The sequence below is a fragment of the Fukomys damarensis genome, unplaced genomic scaffold (genome assembly GCF_012274545.1).
Source record: "Fukomys damarensis isolate Sample0158 unplaced genomic scaffold, DMR_v1.0_HiC HiC_scaffold_7, whole genome shotgun sequence".
Lineage (NCBI taxonomy): Eukaryota > Metazoa > Chordata > Mammalia > Rodentia > Bathyergidae > Fukomys > Fukomys damarensis.
In genome coordinates, this window is record NW_022900919.1 from 31,108,897 (window position 1) to 31,125,866 (window position 16,970).

At 35.4% G+C, this 16,970-nt stretch overlaps 1 protein-coding gene across 1 annotated transcript in view; it reads right to left on the reverse strand.

The window, feature by feature from the left end:
* Macrod2 (mono-ADP ribosylhydrolase 2) overlaps window positions 1–16,970 on the reverse strand; it is a 1,911,462-nt gene that overhangs the window by 83,893 nt on the left and 1,810,599 nt on the right. The window contains exon 15 of the mRNA XM_033761012.1: window positions 1,009–1,086. Within this exon, the coding sequence (XP_033616903.1) occupies window positions 1,009–1,086 (78 nt within the window). The remainder of the gene's footprint in view (window positions 1–1,008; window positions 1,087–16,970) is intronic.

A 16,970-nucleotide genomic window follows, 5' to 3' on the forward strand; every position in this document is an offset into this window, starting at 1 on the left:
CTTTGTCTTTTTTTACATCATATACAATAAATTTCAGTGTTAAAGCATATTTAGGTAAGATATATTAATAATAATTTTGAAATAATTATTTTGGCCTTTTCATACTCTTAGTCTCCTAGCATATAGTCCCTTCCGACTTTATCATGCTTAGTCCTGAATTTTGCCTGCCTTTCTATATTTAATACTTTGTACAGGCCTTTGGTTAGTTTATTCTGAAAGCATATCTGGGTGGCATCTTTTAAAATCTTTGTATTACTGAGAAAATATTACTCTTGACTTCATGCATGAATAAAACTTCACTAAATATAGAAGCTGTGGCCTTTAGAGTTCTGTAAATGTTACCTCGTTTTCTCCTGTAATTTAGGGCTGTGGAGGAAGAAGGCAAAGGCCAGTTTGACTCTGGTGATACTGCTCATAAGCCAAGTTTTCCTTTTTGTCTGATTTCAAAGCCTTCCTTTATCAGTGCTCTTCAGGAATTCCACAGGTTATGGAGATGTCTATTCTCATTTGAGTTTGCGTTATCTTTGCTTATAAAAAGAATGTGTATTCTTGTATATGAGGTAGAGAAACTTGATTAGATTAGGAAAACTACGTTCTGTTATTTTTCTAAAAATGCTTCATTTCTGCTGGTTCTATTCTCTCTTCTTGATATTCCAAGGATATGCAGATTTAATCTTCTGGGTTTATTTCCCAGATGACTTCTACTCATTCTCATTCTTAGCACACATTCATTTGATTACTTGCAAACTCAATGCTTAGAGAATCCAGGAAGGTAACAATAAGTAAAGTAAACAAAGACAGCGGGGTACAAAAAGAATGAAAGATGAGGGCTGCGAAAGGCAAAGCCCACCTCAAGATGCCAACTATCAGTCATCTAGTTCTTAGCACTAACAAAATATTATCAGAATTTCATTTTTCCCTAAAAAAAACCTTCAAATCTGTTTTTTTAAACAAAGTAATATTTCCCAATGAGGAAAAGAAAACTGAGAAAATGAACTCACTACTTACCATTGGGATGGTCTTGGTCAACAACAGAATGATCTGTTACTTCACTGTCTTTTATAATATTGTCATCCTTTGCAGATTCTGAAATAAACAAGCAAAACTTTGATCAGCATTTTTAACTGAGAAAAAAAGCAGCTTCCAATCCTGACATGAGAGATTTGTTTCTGGGAGCATGCACAAAGCTTACAAAGGTAGAGGTGTAGTTGGCAGCGTATTTTTGCAGCAAAGAAAAAAAAAAACATAATGAAAGTCATAGAATTGTGGGAAAGGATATGAAAGGAAGGAAAAAATAGAGAAGACTACAGTAATATCTAAATTTAATGTTCTTAATGCTCCTAGGACTGTAGTTGTTTACATATGGGAGCCTTGGGTCCTTGAGAAAGTCAGATATAACACATTGAAAATCCAGTGATAATTAAGATCATCTTCCCCAGGTACCAGGACAATTGGACAACAGCAATGAGGGAATGCAAACCTGTTGTGGGTAATGCTGATCTCTTTCTCATACCTCTTTGAGATATGGAATCAGAGTACACATCTTTTTTGTTGTTGTTATAATGAATGTTATGCAGGAGATAACATGTCAAAAAGGACTCTATGACTATGAGATCTTGCAAAGCTGTACTTCTGAATGTTCCCAGGTCTCTCTGGAAGTTATTTAAAAAGGCTTTGAGACAAGCCTATGAATGGATCAAGAGGAATATAGGAAATAGTTCTTTCATTCATTTTACAAATATTAAGTGTTCTGAATGCTGACCAGGAACAAGGAAGAAAAACACCAAATCTCTGCCTTTATTGAGCTTGCAATCTACTAGATATGCTTTATGTAGCTAGAAAAGAAAAGTTATTCAAAGGTATTTAAAAGCCACTAGACAATCTTGTCAGCATGTGACCAGGAGACAACCGGACACGGCAGACTTAACACCTGTAAAGTACTTATAAGTGGATTTTTCTATTGAGTTTGAAGCCCTCAGTTGAAGGTTAACTTCCTAACAGAGCCTAATATGATGTAGTCTAACATAAATCATTCTTCTTTGCTTTCCTTTACCTCTTCGCTCTTTTCCTTCTCTTCTGTCCTCAAAAGTGGGAAACAGCTTCAAAAATTATGGTTTGGGATTTTATGAGAAAGTTTGTTTCTTCAATATGCTACAAGCAACATTTGGTGGACAAGTGAAAAACCTGGGTAGTTAATCTGTGATTCAAATTTAATAACCAGTGAAGCACATGTATACTGGAAGTGTAGGGTTTTAATTAACTGCAAATAATTCCCCTAAGGCAAATGCTTAATTATCTTCACTGTTTCTTATTTTTTTCTGAGACTAACAATAAGTTTTAAAAGTCAAGATTTGGAAGCAAAATGGAGCATATACGTATTTTCTAAACTGTTATTTCATTCATTGCAAATTGTTTTAAACTGATTCTCATTAAAATACGCCCTTTTGAATTTTGGAACTAACATGGATTCAAAAATATCTCTTGAATATTTTGTTCACTAACACTGAAAATAAGTGATGGTTGAAAATGAAGCTATGTGCATTAGTCTAATTTGAAAATGTTTTGGTTTTGCTTTTAGAAAGTGTTATTGAATAGGCAGCTTTGTTCTACTCTCAGTTCTCTCAACATCATTATTTTCAGACTATCTGAACTTTCACATGCATTTAGAATTTATTCATTAATATTTAACGACAATGTATATCACTTATATTAACAGTATGTTTCTGCACAATTATTATTTAAGAAATGTCATTTAAAAGGTTATTTACATTGATTTTATAAGTTTATAAGTAATCTAATGATTCTCATACGTTTAGTGAAAAACATTTGACTAATCACTACCTTGCTCAGGTTTTGTCATCAAAATCTGTCTTCAGCCTATTAGAGCTTGATTAATTTTGATTTCTTAGAGAGTTGCCTTAACATTAGTGAGACCCTTTTTGAGCTTATGTGCTCTACATAATTTTTTGTGCAATTTATGTAATGCATTTCATTGAATGCAGCATATTATCAATGGGTATTTGCACTATTACTTAATGCTGCCAAATAAACTATAACACATTATAAATTCTAAGGTGTATCCTGATTTTTAGAAATAAAATATATGAGAGAATATGTATCTTACAAATATAAAATATACCATTTCAGTATTTTATGTATGCAAATATATATGTCATTATGTACACAAATATACATGTGTCTGTGTGATGACAAGGATTTCATATCTCCATCATCCACTACCAATCCCACTCTTTTCTTTGTAAGTCTCTTCTCCAGAAATGGTTCTATCTCCACATTTGTCAATAATGATTTACAAATAACTAGGTGGCTATAGAAGATTGTTTATGCTGAGGTTACTCTATTAAAAGTATTCCTTGAATTTTCAGCCTCATAAGCTTTAGCCAAGACTCAGTTTGATTCTTTGTATTTTAATCCATGGATCAGATCAAATTATGCTTAGCTATGGGTATGAAATGACAACAAAGATTGTCTGTTTAGGATATAAGAGAAGCTATACTGCATTTTTATATGAAATTATTATACATAATGACAGTGAGGAAATATATACAATGCTACAGTCTGAATGCTGTGTTTCCCCCAAATTCATGTGCTAAAATCCTAACTTACAAGGTGCTGGCATTAGGGGCTGGAACCTTTGGGAGGTGGTCAGGTCATCAGGGTGGAACCCTCAGAAACAGGATTAGTGCACTCACAAAAGAGGGTGAGAGAGCTCCTTCATCTCTTCCTCCGTGGGGGACACAGCAAGGAGGCTCTATGAACTGGCAAGTGGGCCCTCAACAGACACTGAATCAGCTAGCACTTTCATCTTGGACTTCACAGCTTTCAGAACTGTGAAAAGTGAATATCTTCTGTTTATAAACCGCCCAGTTTGTGGAATTTTGTTATAGCGATCTAAAAATACCAGGACACCAGAATAAATGGTGACACAAGAGCTTATTAGTTCTATAAGCTACCATGAAAAATATAGTTGTAAATACCAAATTCTTACAGTACCTTGGATTTGCATTTTATGTAATTCTAAAAATTATAATTTAGCAATGTTAAAAAATGTAAAACAGTTATCACCTAATTCTGAGATTCAATGTTTTTTTTTTAAATAGCAGAAAGTGGAATTAAACTTATATGAAGATTCTGACTTTCAAATACTATAGGGTCAATGTCATATTTAAAGAAGTTTTTCAAAAGAATATTTAATCAAATATTCAAGGCAAAGGTCTATACATAGATATGCTTTAAAGATTAACAAGAATAAAAAAGAAACACTTTTATAAATTAAAAAACCCTCTTATTGGAAAAAGGTTTAAAAGAACACTGAATATTTAAAATTAATTAAAATAAAATTAAACTTCCATAAAACGGAGTTCCAAAAAGTAAGTCACTTAATGGATTCAGTTATACATATTTACAAGGAATAGTACATGTATGAATTTAAGCTATGATAACAAGTGACACTACTGAATTTTTTATAAACATACATAAACTATAAATCAAAATAAGCACTATGTTTTCCCAAAATGTTCCCTTACAATAAACACTCTTAACCATAGGGGATCCTTGGATATACTCTAGTGATCCATAAATCCCTTTGAAAAAGACATAAAAATGTGTTTATATATTAATATGGTCATTTTTTTCTACCAGGAGACAATTTCTATCACATTCTCATAGGGATCGCTGACCCCAGAAAGGTTAAAAATAACTAAAAATTTATATCCCAAAGCCTGTGCCACTGCCATTTTACAGAAGATTTTCAAGACTGTTTTTAAGAAATTAGCTGAGTTTGATGCTTGCTTCGTGGATTCATCGATGATGGCAAATTTTGAATTTTTAAGGTAGATTTCACTCGACAAAATAGTCAACAATATTGGGGTGTGCACAATAAATGAGGATGATCCAACTGATAGAAAAATTGAGCAAAAATTAGAGGCAAATATAAAGTACAAAGCAAAGGATGATTAACTGTCCCTGAATATAATTTCATACCAGGAAGTCTATAAAACACTTCTTGGAAAACTGGTAGCCCCTACTACTATTATAGAATGGTGGCCTGAAATCACTGCAGTGTAGAAGCTCTAGTAAGTTTGTACAAATAAATACTGTACACAAAGCCACACACTAAACATTCTTTCTCTGCAGTCACCTGGCTTTCCTCTGATTCTTGCAAACTAGTATGATTATACCAAGAAAATATTGAACCTGGCCTGCTCATTAGAAACTGGTTGATTATGTGAATCAATTGGACAATATAATTTTTCCTGCATCCAAATAGGGTGCTTCTCCACAGGACCCTAGAGTGTATGCAATGGTTTAAAGTCTCATGGAAATATTGTAATCAATATTCCTTTATACAGGAAAACTACATCTTGCAAAACATTTCCAGAGTATAAAGATGTTGATGATCTGAATTGTATTTAGTCTCAGTGATGCTGGATATAGAAGGATGAACTATATTTACCTGAAAAATATCTGGGCCCAGACAGGACATGGCTCTGGGTGTCAGAAGGCCTAACTGAGCTATAGTTGGTCATCTGTCTTCATTATGCTCTCATTAACCCCCATTAAAAGGTAGTCCATTATTCTCAGAATTATGGAATCCAGGTACTAATCACCTTTGAGAGAAAGTTGGGAAAAATACCATCAAAGACAACTAATTTTGCTTCTATCACAAAACACATTCTAATTTATGAACAGTAGATGTGGGTAAAGCAGCTGTAATATTGTTGATTTAGGGGTAAATATTCTTCTGCAAGTTGTAATTAAAAATTTGAGCAAATAAGATAATAAATCATTATGATAAAATACTACTTGAGAATTGAGATTCAGAATTTGGACTATAAATTTCATAACTCTATGGAAATCCATCACTTGCACAATCTTAGTTTCTGTACCTAACAATGGAAAGTTTTGACCTAAACGATTTCTCTAAGATCTAAAATGTTAATTAATCTGCAGATTGGTCCAAATTATATCTTTGTTCCAGACATCAATTCTCTGTAAGTGTTCTACTTTTCCCTTATTATCCACCTACCTCAGTTGAACAGTTCTCTCTGAGATGTTTGCTGTCAATTTATAAAATAAAGGTTAATAGTGAGAGAAATACTGCAGCACAGTCACCAGGGCTATGCCAGCTCTCTTTAATTCAGTCACTGGACGAAGAATCATCACAATGTAAAACAGAGCAGCTGGGTGTGAAGCTGGGTTGGACCACAATGGAAAAAGAAATGCTTAATTACCCTTTCCATCAAGTTAATTTTTCCCTTCTGGCAATGTAAACAAAAGCAAATCTGCTCTTATTTCCTCCGTGTCTTGGCTGTTTCACTGTCCTTGACCTCCTTCTTCTGACTCCTTTCTGGTCTTGACTCCCTCTACATTTTTTTTTTTAATTTTATTGAGTTTATTGGTACATTTTAGGGATACAGTACAGTTACATTCATTGTTGGGATCATGTACCTTTACATGGCGTGTCTTGATTCTCATTTTTTCCCCTTACCTCTGCCCTCCCTTCACCCCCTCCTCCCCTCCCCATCTACAAACACTTTATTTTCATCTTTTCATTCCCTCTACATTTTGAAGCCTCACACTATGGACATCATTTAAAAAAAAAAATCTGGCAAGGTCACAACATGTAAAGTAACTATAGCTCTGAATATAGGCAGGATTATAGTGTTATATAGTTCATCTGTATCAAGAGTTCTATTGTACAATATGGTGACCAGAGTTAATAACAATATATTATATACCATTGTCTCTTGGTACCTGCAGAGGACTGGTTCCCTCTTAGATACTCCAGAATGCCAAAATCCATAGATATTTAAAATAAAATTTGTCATGCATAAAATGGGGTAATATTTTCATATAACCTCTGCATATCTTTCTATATACTTTAAATAATCTCTAGATAATTTATAATACATAAGGCATGTGCTATGCAAAATGTTGTTATGCTGTTTAGTGAGAATGACAATAAAAGTTTATAAATACTCAGTACAAGTGCAATTTCTGTTGATCTACAGTTGAATCTACAGATGCAGAACAGAACATACAGATAAAAAGGACCTGTTATACTTGAAAATTGCCAGGATTGACTTTTAAATTTTCTTACAACAACAACAACAACAAAAAGGTACATGACATAATGAATATGCTAAGGGACCAGAAAGAGGGCTGCCTCCACTGGGGTAAATTCTTGTTAACATCTTTTGTTCCTAACAGCTAGAAAGATGCACAAACTCATCCAACTGAAAAACAGAAAAAAAAAGTCCTGATCATAGCTTTCTATTTTCCACTGTTTTTCTTTCCAATTTCTCTCCAAGTCATTGCATATAATTATGCCATAGGGACTGCTTCAGAGAAGTTCATTTTTATGACATCTACCACATATTATTTTACCGTTGCTTCTCTTGTTGGATGTTCAAACTGCATCTAATTTTTTGCTATTCTAAACAATTCTATGTCGTACTGGAGGTTTGAAGGCTGAGTTTACTTCTCTCCTCTCTCCCAACCAATTCCTATTTCTGAGATTGGAAGACAACATCAATGTCTGGAGCTAGAATAACTAGAAACAGCCCACAACAGCTAAGCCTTACAGCAAAGTGCAGCCACCCACATCCCTATGGACTATCTCTGAAATTGCAGTAAATAGTCCTAGTAAATATGCTGCTTTCTGAGACTCTGATTGAGATGGTTGCCTTGGATGGACAACAAGTATCCAGGAGTTTAATGCAAAATTCCTGACCTCAAAGGATTCAGGAGATAATTACCCAGTTTCCTCATTTCTCAGGAAGATGATTCTGAATGTGTTCTATGCATCTCATAGAGAAATGGAGTCCCAGATTCCCTCAGAAGTACATGTTTGTTAATAGCCTCCATCTATGGCTTTCTTGGCTTCTGGTTCCACTTCATGTTTCACTTGTACTTCTGGGACTATTTCCTAAATAAACACTGTACCCCATCCATATCCCAGTATTTGCTTTTAGAGAACCCAAATTAAGATACCCAAAACAGCCATCAATCTGTCTCCACTACTTCGTAACAAAATATGCTCACCCTATTCTCCTGATTAAGGATTTTCTGTTCCTGTATGCCATGCTGCCTTTATTTAGGCAACATTGGGAAGTTAGAGAAAGTCAGTCCATATAATCAGGGGAAGTCAGGTAAAGAGGTGGTCATAGTTTGCATCATATGACTTTTATATTTAGGCTACATGACAGCTTTCTTCCTCTCTTGACTCCTTGATTCACTGAGCATCTGAGACTTAACATTAATGTGAATCACTTTTGTGGAACTTTAGAGTCTTTGTGGTTCTTGAAAATTCAATGTTTAATTTTAATGTATATGCCTTAAACATTTCTTTGTTTAAAGGATGTTTTTATTCTTTTAAATTTATTGTTTAAAAACATTCAGCTTTTTAATTACTTCAAATATGTAGCACTCAACAAACTCGTACCAGACTTACTCTGACACTTACAGACTCTGAACTTACAGTGAGTTCAGCAGAGGTACAGTTTATGCAGAATAAAACAAGTTCAGTAGATTTCATTTGCAAATATTACCCTGGTGGTAGAAAAAATGAGTTGACATCTGGTATTACAGGAAATGGGGTGTAGAGCAGTATTTGTATGATGAAGACAATGTTTTGCCTCATAAACTGAGAAAAATGTGTCAAAATATTGCAAAATTTTATCTTATGAGGGCCTTGGGAAGTATACTAAAGATTAAATTAAAAGCGTTATTTTCTATTTCCAGGAGAATTTTATTTGAATTTGCTACTCACATTAGGTTTTACCATGAGTTCTAGAAATCATTCTAGTATTGTTAAGGCAATAAGTATATTAGTCTGCTTGGGCTATGTTATGGCTTGTGTTGAGATGTCCCCCTAAACCCTCATACAGTCATAGATGGGACTTTTTCAAAGGTGGCCAAATCTAGAATATATGATTAACTCATAGTGCAGTGTTAGGATTAAGGGTGGTATGATTAAGGGTAGAAGATTGCTAAATCATTCCAGTGATTGATTTGGCATCTGCCCCAGTCCTGGTAACTTAGAAAGAATATAAAAGGGGCAGAAAGATGGTCTCAGTTCCCTTGCTTGCCTTGCTGCCTTCTGCATGCCATGACTAGTTTCTCATCTGCCATGCCACGCTGCCTTGGATCCAGCCAACTATGAACTGAAACTTCTACAAACTGTGAGTTAAATAAACCTTTTCTCTTTTAACTTTGGGTATCATATATTTGGTTTCAGCAGTGAGAAAAGTAACTAAGACAGGCTGTCATAACAGGTCATTTTTTTTCACAATTCTGAAGGTGGGACCTGCATGATCAAACTACTGGTCAGTTTGGTCTCTGGTGAGGGCTTTTTTTTTTTTTTTTTTTGACTTGTAGATAGTTACCTCTAGTTGCTTCTTCACATAGCTTTTCTTCAGGGTGTGTATTTAAAGAGAACAATATTTTGTTCTCTTTCTCTTTTGTAAGGGCACTAATCCCTTTATGAGGGCCTTACCATCATGACCTCTTCTAACTCCCAAAGTCCTGTCTTAATTACTTTTCTCATTGTTGAGATAAAATACTGGACACTCAAAATTAAAGGAGGAAAAGTTCATTTGGCTCACAATTCATAGAGATTTCAGTCCAAAGTTGGCTGGCTCCAAGGCCAGGAGGCATGACAGAGGGACATCACAGAGAAATAGTTCATGGTGGGCAGAAGGCACTAAAGCAGCAAAGAAACAAAGAAGCAACAGCAGCAGCATGACTCTCCCTTTTATCCTTTCCAGGCTACCTGTCCTTTGTGTGGTGCCACCTACACACAGTGGGCCTTCTTATTATCCACACCTAGAACTATGCCAAACCAATCACTGGACTAATTAGTAATCACACACCCTTGATCCCAGCATTGTATACTTATTCCCAGAATCCATCAAAAACCCTAGATACAATCACCTCTGAAAAGCCCCACCTCTGACTGCCTGAGGGTTTGGGATGACAACTAGACATAAACCATAACAAGTCCCATCTCCAAATATCTTTATATTAGGAGTCAGAGTTTCAACATCTGTTTTTTTATGTGGAAAAAGGGGTGACATGCATAGTCCATAACACTCATATATCATTTATGCACATACCTGATTGAATAGTTTAATTTTTTAATGTTAGATATTCAACATGTTATACATGCTGCACATCAAGAGAAGGTCACAAAATAGATATGGAAATGGAATCTTCCCTAAATGGGATTCCCTTTCCTTATCCCACTTTTCTGGGATAACATTTCTATTGGTGCTTAAACTATATCAAATAATCAGTGTTTGCATAGCATGGATAAAGTAGTGATAAAGTAAACTGGATTGATATTTGACACACTTCATTGGCACTGATATTGGTTAATAAGAATGGCCATGCTGGCAGATTTGGGGCAAAGTCCTGGAGATCCACAGGTTGCCTGGCACAGCAGGATGGTGGGAAGAAGGGTCACTTGTAAGGAGGGGGATTAAGTCATTGCTTAACAAACACCACACAAACATTTCAGTATTTAAAAAATATTTACAGTGCCAGGATGTAGTAGCATAATATCAGTTCTGTGTAGAGAAATATATTGATAAAATCCACAAAAAGATAACAATAGTAGTTAATTAGCCAATAGTTGCTAATATTCTAATATTGATGAAAAGAATAAGTAGTTTAAGTAGAAGTAGTCTTTATATTGTAAGACTGAATAATTCTCATGCACACATCTGTCCTTACTGCTTATGTTATAAATATGAAGATAAAGCACCATTGCAAATAGAATCAGCAGTAAAAATTTTAGGCCAGCAGTACTTCTTTCTGGAATACCTCATCTCATTACAGCAACAGCACATCCCCTGTGCTTTGGTTATGCTCTAATGCTTCCTCCACCACTGATGAAGAAAACTCATGTGATGGGCCTGCCCAGTAGATGAAGCTGATGACCACCATGTTGGTGGATGTAGAGGGATACTGGATAAGGCCACCTGTCCCAAGAATCTATCTTGTCCTCTACCCATTCCAGGACAGCACTGCCTTCTTTGTTTGTGGGTTTGTTTTTCAAGTTTTATTTTAATGAAATAGAAATAGATCTTTTTTTATTAGAATAACTAAGATAAAGCAATATTTTTTAAATGAACACTTAACAGGAAAAAAGTAAATTTGTTTCCTATAATTTATCATTCAATAAAGCACTATAAAAAAGGATAGTATACAGCAATAAACCAACTTTTCTTTCCAGCTTTTTCACTTAATTTCTTTTTTTAAAAAAAATTGAGTTTATTGGTACAATCTAGGTCTACAATACAGTTACATTCATTAATGGGATCCTGTACCTTCACAGGACAGTTCTTGGCTCTCATTTTTTCCCCTTGTCCCTGCCCTCCCTTCACCCCCTCCTCTTCTCCCCATTAATTAAAGGTGTAGGGAAGGTGGGAAGGGTAGGGAAAAGGAAATAAGGGAAAAGAAAAAATATGAGAAAATGGAAAAATGGAAATAAAGAGTTAGAAATAGATCTCAATAAAGAAAATATAATCAACACTCTTCTAAGAAGAAATAAAAATTTCATAATAAAATAGAGGCTAAGAATGGTTAATATACTGCTTTATTTCACTTAGCATTATATTCTCAAGTTCTATCCATTTGCCTATGAATGCCTCAAGCTTATCTTTATGGCAAAGTAGTACTCCATTATGCATAAACACCACATTTACTTTATCCATTCATCTGCTGATGGACATATATACTGTTTCCAAGTGCTAGCTATTACAAATTCTGTTGTTATAAACATGGGTTTGCATGTATCCTTGTAATATTCTTTAAATGTTTTGGGAATACCTAGAAAGGGTATAGTTGGATCAAATGGAATTTCTATTTTTAATTTTTTGCTTTATGGAAAATCTATTTGTTACTTGGAAGAACAACTGTGAGAGGACTGCTAAAGTATACATTATATAACCGAACATTTTCCTAAAAAGTTGTGTCCCTAATGTTTGTAAAAAAAAAAACAAAAAAAAAAACAAAACTTGAATTTTTAGCTTTTTATTGCATATAAAGAAAAATGCAAATATTATAAATGTACAGCTAGGTATGTTAACATAAATTGAACAATTCTGTTTAACCATAACCAGGTTAAGAAATAGAACAAGTGCGGCATCCTAGAAAATCCCTCATCCTTCCTCCCAGCTGCTACCACATTTGAACAATAATCCTTCCTACTTCCCAACAGCTCTGTTGTTTAGTTGTGCTTTTCTTGAGACTTTACATAAATCTAATTACACACAATTGCACTCGTATATGTGTGGTTACTTCTGTTGAATGATATATTTGTGAAACTCATTTCATTGCATGTGAATGTGAATTTTAATAGCATCACAAAAGTTAGTCATGTCAGTAGATCCTATGGTGATTCTTATTTGAAGAGTGAAAGTAGATTTTCTTCTTTTTTCAAACATCAAATATTCACTGTGCTTCTATACTCTTTGACATATCTTCACTACAGTTTTTCTTAAATATGAGCTGCACTGGGGTGCCCAGAAGGGCTTCCTAGTCCACAGACTGCTGGATCCCAACCCCAGAATCCCCCAATCCTTAAATCTGGAGTGAGGGCTGATAATTTGCATATGTAACAAGTTCCCAGAAGGTGCTCAATCTGCTGCCAAGGAACTACTCTTTGAGAACTACATAAACACTGAATTTGTTAAAGCCTGAGAGTATGTAAGTCTTCTTTTATTTAAAGCAGAACTTTGGTAAGTAAATATCCTTACCTGAAAGGTCAGATTCTCTACCACAGGGAGGGCAGAATGTCACATATGATAAGGAAGGACATGGCTAATATAGGTGAGTTCCATATCAATACATTAAGATGTGAGAGCCACTTTCAGAGTATTCCTCCTTCACATTATACATGTAGAACCCTACTGTTAAAGGTTCGTTAATCCTCCTATGTCTTTAGAAAATAATCTGTCCAAAAATCAAGAAAGGCCTGTGGCATGTCACTAATGATTGCAGCAAGTCCTACATGCAAGAGTTCCTTAAGAATAAAGGCTAAAGACTAAAAGTAGTGGATTCTTCCTATAGCATATCCTCCTTAAGCTAAATCTAAACACCATTTAATACATTAACCATCAGCCACCTGTACCTAGTGGGTGTATATGATGTGACAAGTCAGGATGACATGTTATGTAAGTGTAAAATAGTGCAATTCAGACAGTATATAAATAATGTAAAATATCTCATAATTTTTATGGTGTCTACATTTTGCAGTTGGTTTATCTCAGCTATATTAATTAAATAATACATAGTAATAAAATTATTGACACCTATTTCTTTTTCCTTTCTTAATGTGGCCTTTACAAAATTTAAATGACATACGTATTTCTCACTTGAGGACCACATTTACTGGACTGTGCTGCTCCAGAGAATTTAGCATAAGATTGATTATATAAATCAATATATAATAACTACATAAAATAAAAGAAAACTTCTTACACCCAAATAATATACAATGGCTGAAAATTTTTGCTTTGTGTTGATTTGACCCAAATTTCTTAGTCTGGTATTCGGAGTCCTCCATAATCAGGGTTCCTCTTCAGCAACTAATTAGTTGGTGATGGATCCCTCATTTGAGTCAAGTGGGTTTGTTCCCTGTACCTAAAATAGGTTTTCTGATGTCCTACTTTCAGCATTTCATAGATAGTCTTTCTAACTCAAATAGCTTCTTCCATCTGTGCATCTTTTGGATCCCATCTCAGATCTCACATTCTCTATCCATCCATAGATAGGACCACACCAAGGGGTGTGCCTCAACTCAAAGCACTCCTGGCAGGTTTCCATGTAACCCTTCTTGGCACCTGCTATGGTCTGGCTGGTGCTCTTCACTCTCTTCAATCCTAGCCATGTGGCCTCAGATTAGATGCATGATTGCTCTGTGCTTCACCTTCTTTGTAAATTGTGATAATAACTGCATTCTGAATGATAGATGAGGATGGATAGAATGTGAACCTTTAAAGTTCTTAGAATGGAAGGTGGTATATAACAAGGGTTAGATGAATATGGGCTGATATTATTGGTGCTGATATTAGGTATGTATCACATGTAAATTCCTTGGAAGGCAAGAACACCTTAAATGCATAACATCTTAAAATAATTTAAAGCCTTCAAATTATCTGTTGAGAGTTATAACAAAGACCAATAGAATTGAATCTGTAGCTCCTATAGTCTAGGCCATGTTCAAATCTCTTGGAATAAAATGAGGACCAATACAGATATTATCTGTCCTTTCATGAAACATAAATTATAGGGAGGCAGCTGGGGATGTAGGTCAGCGGTAGAGCATCTGCTTAGCAAGTGCAAGGCGCTGGTTTTGATCTCCAGCTCTATAAGGAAAGTAAAGTTCAAGTGGAGGGAGAGGTGGACAAAAGGAAGGTATGCAAAAGAAAAAAAATTATTTAGAGATAGCAGTGGATGTTATGAAATAACAAATTAGGGCCGAGAGGGATGTTCCGTGGCAGTGGACCCTACCAAAAAGATGAACAGAGAACACTGTGATGAGACTAAATAGAACAAAAGGTAGGAATTGATGTAAGTCTTACAGACACAAGAAGAGTGTGTAATGTCATGGTGTACCTCATGGCTATTATTAGCTATTTGCATTGTACTTGGAGGGGAACATCAATGTATTCTAGGAATGCAAGGGGTGTGCTGCTTAGTGTGATAGCACACACTTGTAACCCCAGCTATTCAGGCAGCTAAGGCACAGGTTTGAGGCCAGCTGGGGCAATTTATCAAGGCCCTGTCTCAAATTAAAATGAAAAAGGGCTAGAGATACAGCTCAGTGTTTCTTGGGTTCAGTCCTCAGTAACACACACACCCACACCCACACTCACACCCTATGATCTGTCTACTGACTGGTAATGGTACTAGGCCTTAGGTGCTGTCATCTTTCATTAGTAAGACCATGAGCTTTGACCAATAGAAGGCTACTTGATTTATATATAGTTCAAATATATGCAGTAAGCCTTAGACTCATTAGAACCAGCTATCTACTTAATAAGTTAATGTGTGAAACCCAAGACCAAATAGAGTAAGATCTGTGCCACCAAGAAAACCAAAACCACACCAGTACTAAAAAAACAAAATTCATGGAGCAGGGTTCTACATGAGCTGCTGTTGTTCCATGTCCTTGTTTATTAGCTTACATAAGGATCCTGTTGCTTCACGACAGGTTTCATTGTTGAGGGAACAACTTCAAATATAATTCTGGAATAAGAAAAGATTTAAATAATAAAAACAAAAAAAATGGAGTAAATCTGCCATAAAGCATAGAACATGAAAAAATCTAAGCATATCATCAGTTAGTTCTAGCATCACTCGCCTTAAAAATAGAAGAGAACTTGAAATGTACCGTCTTCCTAGAAAACAAATATGAAAGAATCATGGCACATACTACTAATTTTTTCCTTCAGGATTAGATAATATTCAATTTAGCCTTAAAGTGTGTGTTTGTAATGTACATTTCTTAATATAGAACAGACTTGTGTCATAAGAAAATTGTAAAAATGAAAAATTTTTCTCGAAGTCTCTCCTTAACTTTGTTTATTAACTCTAAATATTGTGGAACCCTTGGCAAGATACTCAAACTAAGTATTGGTTGCCTTGTTTATAATGGGAAATAATAACAAATATACCATTAATCTCTGGAAGATATTTGGTAACTGTTCATCAGACTCTTTTTCATTCTCTATCACACAGGAAGGAGGGAGCTACAGCTCAGGAATCCCTCCTTGCAGTCACATGGCCCATGTGACTTATTTGAATGAGTTCCAGCTGATAGACAATGAGGAGATGTGTGCTACTTTCAAGCTTGGCCATTAAATCTCCTGTGTACCCCTCTTGTCTCCCCGCTTCCCATTTGCTGAATAGATGTCAAGACTCAGGACAACTTTGGAGACCACAAGTAAAAAATCACAATCTTCCACTTGTTCAGCTCCTTGAGTGCAGAGATCATGACTTACCACTGTGGCTTTTTCATGCAGGAGACATAAATCTTGTGCAAGCTTCATATTTTTTATTATAGCAGTTAATGTGACTAACCCACATTCTGCTTAAACGAGACACTGTCAGAACTAAGTGAGGTGATATTTGGGACACTATGTGTCATTATTAGTCAAGACCAACCAATTACTATCTGTGTACAAAGCTCTTAGAGACACAGAATTACTTCATTGCTATTGAAAAGATTTTCAGTATAAAGGAAGAAATTAGCACAGATGACATGAGATAGAAAAGATATTTTGGGGATAAGAGAAAGGAATATGATTATAATTTTTTAACCCTGCCTTGATTTTTTTTTCTCCTGAAAAACCAGCAAAATTCTTGTGATAACAGTGGATTATAGTTTGCTACAGAATGACTGTTTCCACTTGGGAGGAAGTAGTCTCCTCCCCTCTTTTTTTCCCTTCCAGGAATTCTGTTATAAGATATGATAAGAAGATAGGATCTTCACAGCTAGAATTATACTGTACTTAAGAATCCTGGGCATATGGTTACCATATGGACCACAAGAAAATTCCTGGATTTCTTCATACTTGATGAAAAGAGAGATGGCTGAGTAGGAAGTACAGTTTAGAAAGGAGGGGAAAGGCATTGGAGGACATTGAAGAATATACATATAAATTGAGGAGACACCGTTAAGGAAATAAAGGAGGGGCAAGAGTTTGATGTGCTGTTGGAGAAGGATCTGGATGATCTTCAAGCTGGGATATTGTTCAGAAGAGGATATTCGAGGTTAGGTTAGCTGGAGCTGGGGCTCTGAGGTGCTGACCTGCTGCTCTGCTCCAGATCCTGCTAACCATCAGTGTTAGGTGATAAATCAAGTGGCTGTGCGTCTACATTGTCTAGATTAGTATTAGTCTGCAACAGGGCTTCTGGGTGGAAGGAGGCTCCAAGGA